Source organism: Equus asinus, chromosome X (genome assembly GCF_041296235.1).
Source record: "Equus asinus isolate D_3611 breed Donkey chromosome X, EquAss-T2T_v2, whole genome shotgun sequence".
Lineage (NCBI taxonomy): Eukaryota > Metazoa > Chordata > Mammalia > Perissodactyla > Equidae > Equus > Equus asinus.
Genome location: NC_091820.1, coordinates 31,691,866 through 31,704,188, shown reverse-complemented (window position 1 = coordinate 31,704,188; position 12,323 = coordinate 31,691,866). Strand labels below are relative to the sequence as shown.

At 40.2% G+C, this 12,323-nt stretch overlaps 1 protein-coding gene across 2 annotated transcripts; it reads left to right on the top strand.

Annotated features, from left to right (window-relative positions):
- Window positions 1–323: 323 nt before the first annotated feature.
- On the top strand, window positions 324–11,299 carry LOC106827540 (zinc finger X-linked protein ZXDB). Of its 2 annotated transcripts, XM_044764237.2 has the most exons (2): window positions 324–2,843; window positions 3,074–11,299. In XM_044764237.2, exons 1-2 carry the CDS (start codon window positions 431–433, stop codon window positions 3,244–3,246), a joined length of 2,586 nt encoding a protein of 861 aa, XP_044620172.2. In that variant the 5' UTR covers window positions 324–430; the 3' UTR covers window positions 3,247–11,299. The 2 variants fall into 2 exon arrangements, with proteins under 2 accessions (XP_044620172.2, XP_070358899.1); XM_070502798.1 differs by having other exon boundaries at window positions 333–11,299.
- Window positions 11,300–12,323: the final 1,024 nt, after the last annotated feature.

Below are 12,323 nucleotides of genomic sequence, written 5' to 3'. Positions count from 1 at the left end.
TTCTCCAGGCTTTGCATTTCTAGGCTGAACAGTGCTAACCTCTTTTGGCGTCACCTCTTATTCATTCTAATCGCTGCATCAGCAGGACGAAAAATTTAACGATGTGACAGATTTTCCTGAGGACCTCGTTCAAGACAGTTCTAGTTATGGAAGTTGTTTGTAGGGGGGAGGGGGGACATCATATTCAGTAGGAATTGCTAGCACTATGGTAGTTTAATGTTGACACAGAGGGTATTCGCTCGGAATTTTCCCTCATCTATCAATCCAGCCAGCCAGCCGGCAAACAATTTTTAACACATGCAAAGTACTAAGCACCACGCTTAGCACTGGGAGGGGCTGGAGCTGTGTTTATTTTGGTATATACAGTGAGGTACAGATTTAAGTTGCATTTAGCAGATAGATACCCAGGTTTTCCAGCACCATTTACCGAATGAACTGTCATTTCCCCATTACCTGGGAAGACCTCCTTGATTTCCTACTAATATTAACTGTGGAACTTATTTATGCATACCAGTCTCTGCCTCTGGGCTTTCTAGTCTGTCCCAGAGACCCAGTACCAGAATATTTAAATCACTGTGGCGTTAAACACGTTTTAATATCTGATAGGGCCAGTTTCTGCGCATTGCACTTTTTTTTTTCCCCTTTCAGGAACGTGTTCGGGCCCGCGGCAGGGGGCGGGGTCGCGCCTCCTCCGCGGCTCTGGTTCCAGCCGAGCCTCGCCGACGCGGAGATGGAAATCCCGAGGCTGCTCCCGGCTCGCGGGACGCGACAGGGCGGCGGCGCTGGCAGCCCCGCGGGCGGCGGCCGGGTCCACGGAGGCCTTGATCCGCGGGCTGGCCAGGCCCCCGCGCGCCGCCTCCTGCTGCTCCGTGGCCCCCAAGATGGCGGGCCCGGGCGGCGGCGCGAGGAGGCCCGCGCAGCCTCACGGGGCCCGGGCCCGAGCCCGTTGCCGCCGAGGCCCGATCACGCTGGCGGCGGCGGCGGCGGCGGCGGCGGCGACGACGACGGCGGCGGCGGCGACGACTTTTTCCTGGTGCTACTGGACCCGGTGGGTGGCGACGTGGAGACCGCGGGCGCCGGCCAGGCCTCAGGGCCTGTGTGGAGGGAGGAGGCCGAGCCGGGCCCACGGCTCCAGGGGGGTGAGAGCGGCGCGAACCCCGCGGGCCACCCTGCGCCGGGCTCCCGCTGCCTGTCCGCGGCCCCGGCCCCGGCCCCGATCCCGATCCCCGCCCCAGGCCTGGGCCCCGCCGCGGCCTTCGCGGGCACCGTCACTATCCACAACCAAAACCTGCTGTTGCACTTCGAGAACGGCGTCCTCACCCTGGCCACGCCCCCGCCGCCAGCCTGGGAGCCTGGGGTCGCGCCTGCCCCGCAGCCCGGGGGTCTGATCGCCCCGCAGGCGGGGTTCCCGCATGGCGCGCAGCCCGGCGACTGCCCCGAGCTGCCTCCTGACCTTCTGCTGGCCGAGCCGGCCGAACCCGCGCCGCCCCCGCCGCCCGAGGAGGAGGCGGAGGGCCAGGCCGCTGCCGAGAGCCCCCGCGGGCCGCTGGGCCCGGGCCCGGGCATAGTGCTGTACCTGTGTCCCGAGGCGCAGTGCGGACAAACCTTCGCCAAGAAGCACCAGCTGAAGGTGCACCTGCTGACGCACAGCAGCAACCAGGGCCAACGGCCCTTCAAGTGCCCCCTGGGCGGCTGCGGCTGGACCTTCACCACCTCGTACAAGCTCAAGAGGCATCTGCAGTCACACGACAAACTGCGGCCCTTCGGGTGTCCGGCGGAGGGCTGTGGCAAGAGCTTCACCACCGTGTATAACCTCAAGGCACACATGAAGGGCCATGAGCAGGAGAACTCTTTCAAATGCGAAGTGTGCGAGGAGAGCTTCCCCACGCAGGCCAAGCTCAGCGCCCACCAGCGGAGCCACTTTGAGCCGGAGAGGCCCTACCAGTGCGCGTTTTCTGGCTGCAAGAAGACATTTATCACCGTGAGTGCTCTGTTTTCCCATAACCGCGCCCACTTCAGGGAGCAGGAACTCTTTTCCTGCTCCTTTCCTGGCTGCAGCAAACAGTACGACAAGGCTTGTCGGCTGAAAATTCACCTGCGGAGCCACACTGGTGAGAGACCTTTCCTTTGTGACTTTGACGGCTGTGGCTGGAACTTCACTAGCATGTCCAAACTGTTAAGGCACAAAAGGAAGCACGACGATGACCGGAGGTTCACGTGCCCTGTGGAAGGCTGTGGGAAATCTTTCACAAGGGCTGAGCATCTGAAAGGCCACAGCATAACCCACCTGGGAACAAAGCCCTTTGTGTGCCCCGTGGAAGGCTGCTGTGCCAGGTTCTCTGCTCGAAGTAGCCTCTACATTCACTCCAAGAAACACTTGCAAGATGTGGACACTTGGAAAAGCCGTTGCCCAGTCTCCACTTGCAATAAACTCTTCACCTCCAAGCACAGCATGAAGACCCACATGGCCAAAAGGCACAACCTCGGCCAGGATCTCTTAGCTCAGTTAGAAGCGGCAAATTCTCTTACGCCCAGCAGTGAACTTGCCAGCCAGGGACAGAGTGATCTCAGTGATGCAGAGCTAGTGTCTCTCTTCTCTGACGTGCCTGGCAGTAGTTCTGCTGCAGTGCTAGACACTGCATTGGTAAACTCTGGAATCTTGACTATTGATGTGGCTTCGGTGAGCTCAACTCTGGCAGGGAACCTTCCCGCTGCTAATAATAGTTCCTTAGGGCAGGCTCTGGACCCTCGGGGCTTGATGGCCACCGGTGACCTTCCTCAAAGTCTGGATACCTCTCTCTTTTTTGGAACGACAGCCGCCGGTTTTCAGCAGAGCCCCTTAGGTATGGATGATGTCTCAAGTCTAAGCGCGGGGCCATTGGGATCTCTGGGATCTTTGGCTATGAAAAACTCAAGTCAAGAGCCCCAAGCTTTGACCCCCAGCAGTAAGCTAACAGTAGACACAGATGCTCTGACTCCTTCAAGCACCCTTTGTGAAAACAGTGTCTCAGATCTACTGACACCAACCAAAGCAGAATGGAACATACATCCTGACTCTGACTTCTTTGGACAGGAGGAAGAAACCCAGTTTGGATTCTCCAATCCAGCAGGAGCCCATGGTTCTCAGAAAGAAACAGATCTTACCACAGTGACTGGCAGCTCATTTTTGGTATGAACTACATTCATTCCTCGTCATATGGCTTACTTTTACTAATTACACTCAATTTTAAGGGTATTCTGGACTAAATGTTTAAATGCAGTCGTTTCTTGTAGGTTTGGAAAAAAACAGAGCCCTGGGCTACAAGTTTGGAGATTTAAATTCTGATTCTGAGTCTAGAACTGACAAGTTGTGTGACCCCGAGCAAGTCACTTCACCTATCTGAGCCTTAATTTCCTTATTTATAAAATGAGGTGGTTTGAGTAGATTGTTTCTAAGGTATTTTCAGCTCTGTAGTTTCATGATTTTGTGCTTTCTTGAAAATTTTAGTGTGTTTCACAATGGTTAACTATTGCATGTGCTTTTAATGTAATGAACAGTGCATTGAGAGTTAATGATCAGAGAACATGGAACTGGTGTTTAACTTTAAAAATTTAATGGAAACTTAATGCCAAAATATTTCTAAAATCTAGTGGTAGAATTTAGAAGAAAGCTAAAAATATGGGTTGGTTCTTTTTACCTGTTTATCTTTTAGCATCTTTTTTTTTTTTGATGAAAGGCTTTATTGTTGTAGAAAGTACCAGGGCTTTGATATGACTCAAACCCAGAAATACTGACTTTGTGGTGTTGAATAAGTGGCCTTAAATAAGTCATTTAGTCTCACTAAGCCTCAGTCTCTTAGTTCTAAAATGGTCATTGCAATGTACACATACCAGGTGCATCTTAGACTTCTTTTTCTATCCCAGTAGTTAGTTTTGGAGGGAAAATGTTGTGTGTTTTGGCATATTTCGGTGAATCTTTATCCCCATTCCTGCCCCTCTCATTCTCTTCTCAAAAAGGAGAAATCAGCGTAATTTAATATCACACTTGTGCAGGCAATAAAGTTTTACGAGGGTTAAGAAGCAGGGAAGGGAATGTCTTTCTTCCACAGATTAAAGATTCTTCTCCACACAATTCTTGTGTGTAGAAAATTGCCTGCATGTCCATTAGACCAAATTATAGTGTCTTTGCTCTGCATTAAAAGCCAGCCCATAGAGTGACTATAGAGCCTGTGTTTCCAAGAAAATCTGGGAATGGACCAAAGTGAGAGTTTTCTCTCCTCTATGCCCTGGAGGGCTCATTGCTTGCCTTCCCCTAGAGTTGAAATGGGAGGTTTCATTTGCATTTTGAGTAAATATTGTCTGTCTTACATGAATATAGCATTTTACAGTTTATGTAGCACTTTTACAACTGTTGTGTTTGATCTTCACAATTTTGTGAGATGTGGTGAAGTTTTAACTATAACTCATATTAAAATTTACCTAACTCACATTACAACTGAATTTTGCTTAGTAACTATTAATTTTATATATATGTGTCTGTGTATATATATATATGTGTGTGTGTGTGTGTGTGTATACATATATATATCAACTCCTATTCTACTCTTCTGAGTTTCATGATCACTTTTGTTTATAACCACTTGTTCTGTTCCACCTTAACTGATGTCTGTTACCTTCTGCCAGCTCTGCTCTCACTCCAACTTCTTCTGTAGCATGTGCACACCAGTCCTTGCCGTGATCTCTTCTTTTAAAATTTTAATTAGGTCTTTTTTCATGGTCACAATCTCTCAGCCATTGTCGTCATGGCCATTTTTCAGTACAATATTTACTGCAAGTCTAAGTGTGCACTAAGAAATTATTTTCTGGATTTAGATGTGAGTGTGTTTATATATGAATCAAATTATAATGGGGATGTTTTATGTAAGGTTTTAGTGAGACATGTGCTTCTTTTACTTTTCTAAAATTTTTCGTCATGTACTTCTGCTAGCAAACACTATTCATTGCCCTGAAACATTCTAAGCCAGTACTGTTTGCATGTAGATGTTTGTGGATAACAATTATCATAGCACTTTGGCAGGGCACTTTATAATTTACCACTTTGAAATGCATCTGTACTGTCATTTTAATTTTTAAATTCGTTGTATTCATTCAGTGAAAAAGCAAAAAGTATACAGAAATTTGTAATTCAAAGAAATGGCCAGAGTTTGATTGTTTCTGACCATTTAACAGTTCTCCCTCAGCACTTTGGAAAGATTTTAAGCCTATTTTAGAAATGTGTTGTCATTTGTTAAGTCCTCTTAAATAGATTATCCTTCTTTTCCTGCAGATAGAAATGCAGATGCCTGAGGTGAACATGTGGGTCATAGGCATCTGTTAAGATATATAACCATAAAAATATTTTAAAATCCTGTCACTTTGTTTCTTTAATCCCTCTGTCCTCTTTCCTCCCATTAAAACCTATCATAAAATACACTTTTGTTATGTTCTGTGGAATTGTCAGAGGACAAATTTTACTTTTCTTGAAGATAAAAATCTTGTAATTGTTTATGGGTTCACATGGTTTTCTTTCAGTCAATTTGTTCAAAAGATTTCTCTTTCAATGCCATTTTCCAGCATGATGGTGAAAATGGCATGAAATTACAGTGAGAAGTGTGACTACAAAATAGTGGTTACATTTCTGCTGGTGTTGGCATAAATTCGCCATTTTTTAAAAAATAACGGGACATGACTGAATGTTATCTCATTTGCCTTTTGTGCCTCTTAAGTACTTGGTTTATTAAATTTTGCCAATTGAAAACGCAGTAATAAAATGCTTTTCAAGAAGGTTTGCATCCAGGGGACTCTGTTGAACATATTCATTATGAGTTAACATATGTTAATCCTTACAGTTTTACTGTTATCTCATTATTATGCAGTTGAAACCCTTGAGTGGTAGAAGTTTAACTTGATAGAATGTGAAGATCATTTTTCTCTATGAATTAAATTCTTCATATTTCCCATCCGGGAAAAACATGAGAAGGTTTTGGTATAACAGTGTATTTATGACTATTCCTTGATTGCAGATAAAGCATTAACTCCCTGTTTGGGAATACTCACTATCCCTTAGTAATTATTAATATCAAACAGATCCACTTGATGATTACCACTAAATTAGATAATAATAAAACCTTGTTTAGATGCAGCTCACTCAAAATATGTGATAATTGAAATATAAGGCTGAACTGAAATTTATGTATATATTGCTTTTGAACAAAAGATTTGTTTAACAATTTTTTTAAAAAGCGAGATGTGTGTTGAAGATTTAGAGAACAAATTGATTAAGCACTTTGATAGAACTCAACTACATATAATAAAGCACTCATTGCAGACCAATTTTTTATATTTGTCAAATCTGAATTGATAGGGTCTTTGGTAACAATGTTTCAGGTAGAGACCTCATTGTATATATCAAGTTAATTTACTGACTACCTGTTAAATACAAGGTAGAGTAGTAGGGATATAGATAAGAGGAGTAAAATGTGAGCCGTATCTTAATTTTGGAGAAGACATAGGAATTCGCATTTTAAACATTTCACAACTAAAGAATACCAGCAAACATGTTTTCAGACACCAAATGGCTTGGAGGAAAATGAGGTACTGTAGCAATGCTGTAATGCATAGTTAGATTTAGTTCTGTATAGAAGAGAGTAGATGAATTTCAGCCAGGGAGAAAGGCACAAGGAAAGAATTCGGAATTGACCACATGACTCTGGGAAAAACAACCTAGCTCAAATGTAGGACTCATGTTTGGTAAGTGCTGAGTGTTAGGGGTAGACTGCCAGTATGGAGCCAAACTCTGGAGAGCTATGAAAACCAATCGCAGTGGGTGGGACTTTATTCTGAGCATGATTAAGAGCCAGTGAAGATATTTAAGAAGAGAAGTTAAATGATGAATATATAGAATATAGAGAAAGTTTAACATGTACAATGTGAATTTGATGGGGGATTTGATGGAGATTTGCCTTGGCTCCCTCTTATGCTCTCAGATTCACAATGTTTACACTCCTGTTTGCCTTTGAGTGTTTACAGACCTCTTCAACTTCATACAATACTCTTCCAGAATACTCTGCATCAATATGAGCTATGTCACCCTGTCTGACTTTTTTTGTTATTACCACTCTCTTCCCTACTATGGATATTTGGCAGATATTTTGTGTGGTACTTAGTAATATAATAAATCATTTCTCCATAACTTGGGAGTTGCCATTTAGTCATTAATTTCAATAATTCCTCAGTATAAACTTTGTTAGATTGAGTTTTACCTGTATTTTTCTCAGATTGAAAGAGAAAGGACTAGGATTGTCCAAAACTAACTTCCATGTGATTTGGGGCTCCTTACTCATAATCCGCTCTGTCACTAACTAACGTGGGGGAAACTCAGTCACAGGAATCTCGTTTTTGTTATCTACATACCCTAACATATTTTCTCCTTTTTATTGTTACCCTTACCACTAATGGTGATGACTCAGAAGGAATGGAGTCCAAATAAAAAGGGAGAGAGTAATTAAGTAGCATAATTACCTGCTGATTGCATTTTGTTTGATGGTGAATTTACTGTCCTGCACTGTCAACAGAACACTTCATCTCATTCTACTTTTCTGCTGTCATTTATGGACCTGAAAAACATATTATTTCTCCCTTGGCCTACAGAAAATAATTCAATATTTTAAACAAAGCAGACAGTGATTCTTAAGAGCACTCATTAGATGTGAATCCCTTAAGAATATTTCTCATTCCTACCAGCTTATTAAGCAGCTGGTAATTACTGAGTGCCTACTATGTGTGAGGCACTATGTGGTATAACACAAAAGTATGTTTCATTCGTTGAATTTCATTCAAACAAACATTTTTGAGCAAATATTTGACAAGTTCTGTCTTTGTGTTCACATACTGTTTTGCATATCAGAAATGAATTTTTGTTTTTATGTGAAAACAAATTTTTAGACAAATCATTTTAATATATAAATTAGATTTTGTTTTTATACAGAGTATAAAGATTTTCCTCGATCTTCCATATGAAGGGTATTTCAGGCCTGAAGGGAGATCTAGACAGAAACAAAAAAATCAAGAAATGAAAAATAATATATAATCAAGTTCTAAGTGGTTACATTTTGTAATAATATGGATTTAAATACAATAGCAGTTGTCATTCTCAGAGTATGGACTAAAACTTATGATGAAATATTCAATGTACAGATCATCAAAAACTATTTAAAATTTTCTAAGAATCCAAAATTTGATCTGGGATACAGCAATTAGGATAAACTATCCTAAATTAAAATTTAAATAAAATTTTGATTGGTATCTTAAATAATTATAGGAAAATCTTTTCAGAAAAAATTTTGTATTCTTTATTTTTATTTATTCTACATTGGAAGCTTGAATGTAGTGTTATATCTGAAAATTATCTTCTGGAATTCATGTAAGACAAATATGTTATTTTCAAACGAGAAAACTATATAGCACATAAGTGGTATTAAGCTAAATAAAATTTCCTTACATTAGACACAAAAGAAAATTTTAATTTTCTGAACCAAAAGCAAGGTCTTCAATGAGAAATAATTATTTCATGTAGGTACACTAGTTGAAAAGAAGAGTATATAAATTTCATGTGTTCTTTAGGACTGAGAACTAGAATTAATTTAAGATTCTGAATAAAATATAAATAGCTTAACACATTTGTAAAGGGGAACAAAGTTCACCATAGCAAGATGACTCTTTTTAGTGACAAGCAATTTCCAAAATGCATTTCCAAGATGCAAAACAATTACAAATGGTAGCAGAAACAAAGACATTTCAACACTCAGGCATTCTAACTTTCGAATAAAGCCACGAAATTATTAATTTTTATCAGGATCTATTTCCCTTTCCTGTTTACACATACAATAGAGGGATAACTGCAGTGTGAGACTACATTATGCTGAATGTGGAAGAAGGAAGCTGGTTGCATGTCTGTTTGTGGGGAAATCAGCCAAAACAGAGATCTGAAATAGAAATTCCACAAGCAATGACTCAGTGAATAGAGCAGCAGTTCATTCCAGGATAGTTCCAATTTTAGACTATGTATTGCTGGACAGAGTCGGTACTTTTTTCCTCCCAAGTCATGTTGACATTAGTTAATGCTAAATGTAGCACTTGATGTTCCTAAGGAAATGCAACATATTCCCCCTAAAGTCTCCTCATGTTCCTGTGCGTCTTAGAGCTAATTGTTATTTTATTGTTAATTATCAAAAATATCAATAAGAGCTGGATCAGACGCCATGGCATACTAACAGAAAAAGAGATATCATATTTATTATTTTTGTCTCACTTTTCAAAATGTTGATTAAGTAAAACTTGTTCTATTTTATTTGAAGACTGACATTCCCACTTGGGTGTGTCTTTGTTGTTTATGTATGTAGAAAGCAATAGGACTTGGAAGCATTGTTAAAATAAGTGTTTGCAATTATAAGTTTAGAAATTTGGCTACCTGGAAAATGGAGAAACCTAGGCTAGCTCTGTTACTTTCTGAGATAACAGAGAGGGCTTATGGAAAGGAATGTATGAACAAATTCATTGGGGAAAAAGAGATTCATTTTTGTTATTAAATCAGATTTTGTATCTATCGATCTTGCTGATTAATCTTGTATGTTTTACAGCATATTATAGTCCATTTTTAGAAGACTATCTAAAAGATTGTGTCTTTAGATGAGACCTTAAAAATTTGGCTGACTTGTATTATGTTTAATTTTGATACTCGGCATTGGATAGTCCTTTTCACTTTTAACTTTATGTACCAAATCTACCAAATATTGTGAAAACTCACTGCACAGAAGCTTGTTTGCAAAGTGACTCTGGTTGTCTTTACCTTATTATTTTCGGGCAAAATATTCCTCAAAGATAAATTGTTACCTGGATTTACAAAAATCATTGAGGATTCTTCCGAAAAACATAAATGAGAAAATAAAGTTTAAACAACAAAAAAAGGTCAAATTTGCTCCATAGCCAAGTGTTTTGGATTTTCCTAAGTGTCTTTGGATGACAACATCTGGATAGAAGCACAATGGCAATTTTGAAACATGCCCAGTATTTTCCAGTTACAATTAATATACAAACTTCAAATAGATGTTATTGTGTCTAATACCGTCTGGCTTTCAGAAGCTCCATGAAGGTAGTAAGAAGTGAAGAGAAAAGTTTTTCAAATATATGCCCCACCTATGAAATGCCAAAATGTGGTCAGATGAGATACTGTTGAATTATTTTACATGACATATAATCTTAGTCGTTGATGCTTTTAACTATTTCTATTCCAAATATTCTTTAAGGGATTTTTAAACTAAATGTGAGTATTTGATTCATGTCATTAAAGTTACTAAGTTATTTTTTATTTTCCTTTGCAAGATTGATGCATTATTCAATTCAATAAGCATTCAGATAACAACCTATAGGATATCAGTTTTGAAGCTCTATTGTATATTTTAATCATTCTTTCCTTTAATATTTAAGCCCTCATATATTGAATTATAACTGGCTGTATGAAAAATTTTTTAAATTTATTATTTTTATAATTTTTAATTGAAATATATGTTACAAACAGATCATAAGGATATAGCTCCATGAATTTTCACAAAGTTAATATGTCGGTGTAACCACAACCCAGATCAAGAAATAGAATACTACCAGGACCTCAAAGCTACTATCCTGAACCAGAAGTAAATATTATCTTGACTTCTAAAACCATAGAATATGAGTTTTGTTTGAGTTTTGTCATTTTTTCAATATTATTGAGATAAAATTTACATAACATAAAATTCACTATTTTAACCATTTTAAAGTGGACAATTCGGTGGTTTTTAGTATATGCACAGTGTTGTGGGATCATCACAACTATCAAATTCCAGAACATTTTCATCACCCTAAAAAGAAACCCCATACCCATTAAGCAGCCATCCCCCATTCCTCCGATTCCCTGGAAACTACTAATTTACTGTCTATATCTATGGATTTGCCTATTCTGTATATTTCATATGAATGGAATTATACAATATGTGACCTATTGTGTCTTTTTTTAACTTAATATAATATTTCCAATGTTCATCTATGTTGTAGCCTGTGTCAGTACTTTATTCTTTTAATGGCTGAGTAATGTTCCATTGTATAGGTACACCACAATTTATTTATTCATCAGTTGATGGACATTTGGGTTGTTTCCACGTTTTTGGCTATTATGAATAATGCTGCTTTGAACATTTGTTTACAAGTTTTGTGTGAATATATTAAAACCATAGATTAGTTTTGCTTATTTTTAAGTTTTATGGTGTGCATTCTGTTTGTGTCTGACTGATTCACATCAACATTTTGTTTGTAAGCTTCAGCCATGCTTTTGCTAAAAAACAAGTTTATTCTTTACAAATTCTGCTTTTCATATAACTGCTGGATGCAATTCCACTAATCATTCTTCTACTACATAACATTTTCCAATAGCATGTTCCTTATTTGTATGCCCTCACTTGCAGCATCTTCCAAGTCCAGATTTCTTTTTTTTTTTGAGACAGATTAGCCCTGAGCTAACATCTGCTGCCAATCCTCCTCTTTTTGCTGAGAAAGACTGGCCATGAGCTAACTTCCATGCCAATCTTCCTCTACTTTATATGTGAGATGCCTACCACAGCATGGCTTGCCAAGTGGTGCCATATCTGCACCCAGGATCCGAACCAGCGAACCCCAGGCCGCCGAAGTGGAATGTGTGAACTTAACCACTGCACCACCGGGCCAGGCCCCCAAGTCCACATTTCTACTGACAGTTTATTAGTCCTCGCCAGCAATGTCTTTAGGTTTCAATTTGTATTAACAATCGGTTCAGAGCAATATAAACTTTTTCTATCATGCTCCTCAGTATTCTTCCAGCTTCTGTTCTCTGTCCAATTCCATAACTATTCCCACATCGTTTTTTAAGATTTTTTTTTTTCCTTTTTCTCCCCAAAGCCCCCCGGTGCATAGTTATGTATTCTTTGTTGTGGGTCCTTCTAGTTGTGGCGTGTGGGACGCTGCCTCAGCGTGGTTTGATGAGCAGTGCCATGTCTGCGCCCAGGATTCGAACCAACGAAACACTGGGCTGCCTGCAGCGGAGCGCGCGAACTTAATCACTCAGCCACAGGGCCAGGCCCCCATTCCTACATTTTTAGGTATTTGTTACAGCAGCACTTCAATTCCGGGTGCCAAAATCTGCATTAGTTTTCTATTACCGCATGACACATCACCAGAAACTTAGTGGCTTAAATAGGCTTAAAAGAATGCCTATTTAATATCTCAGTTTCTGTAAGTCA

Bases quoted from the DNA above. Each gene is read 5' to 3' on its own strand.
- LOC106827540 (XM_070502798.1), top strand. From the start codon at position 431: ATGAACTGTCATTTCCCCATTACCTGGGAAGACCTCCTTGATTTCCTA.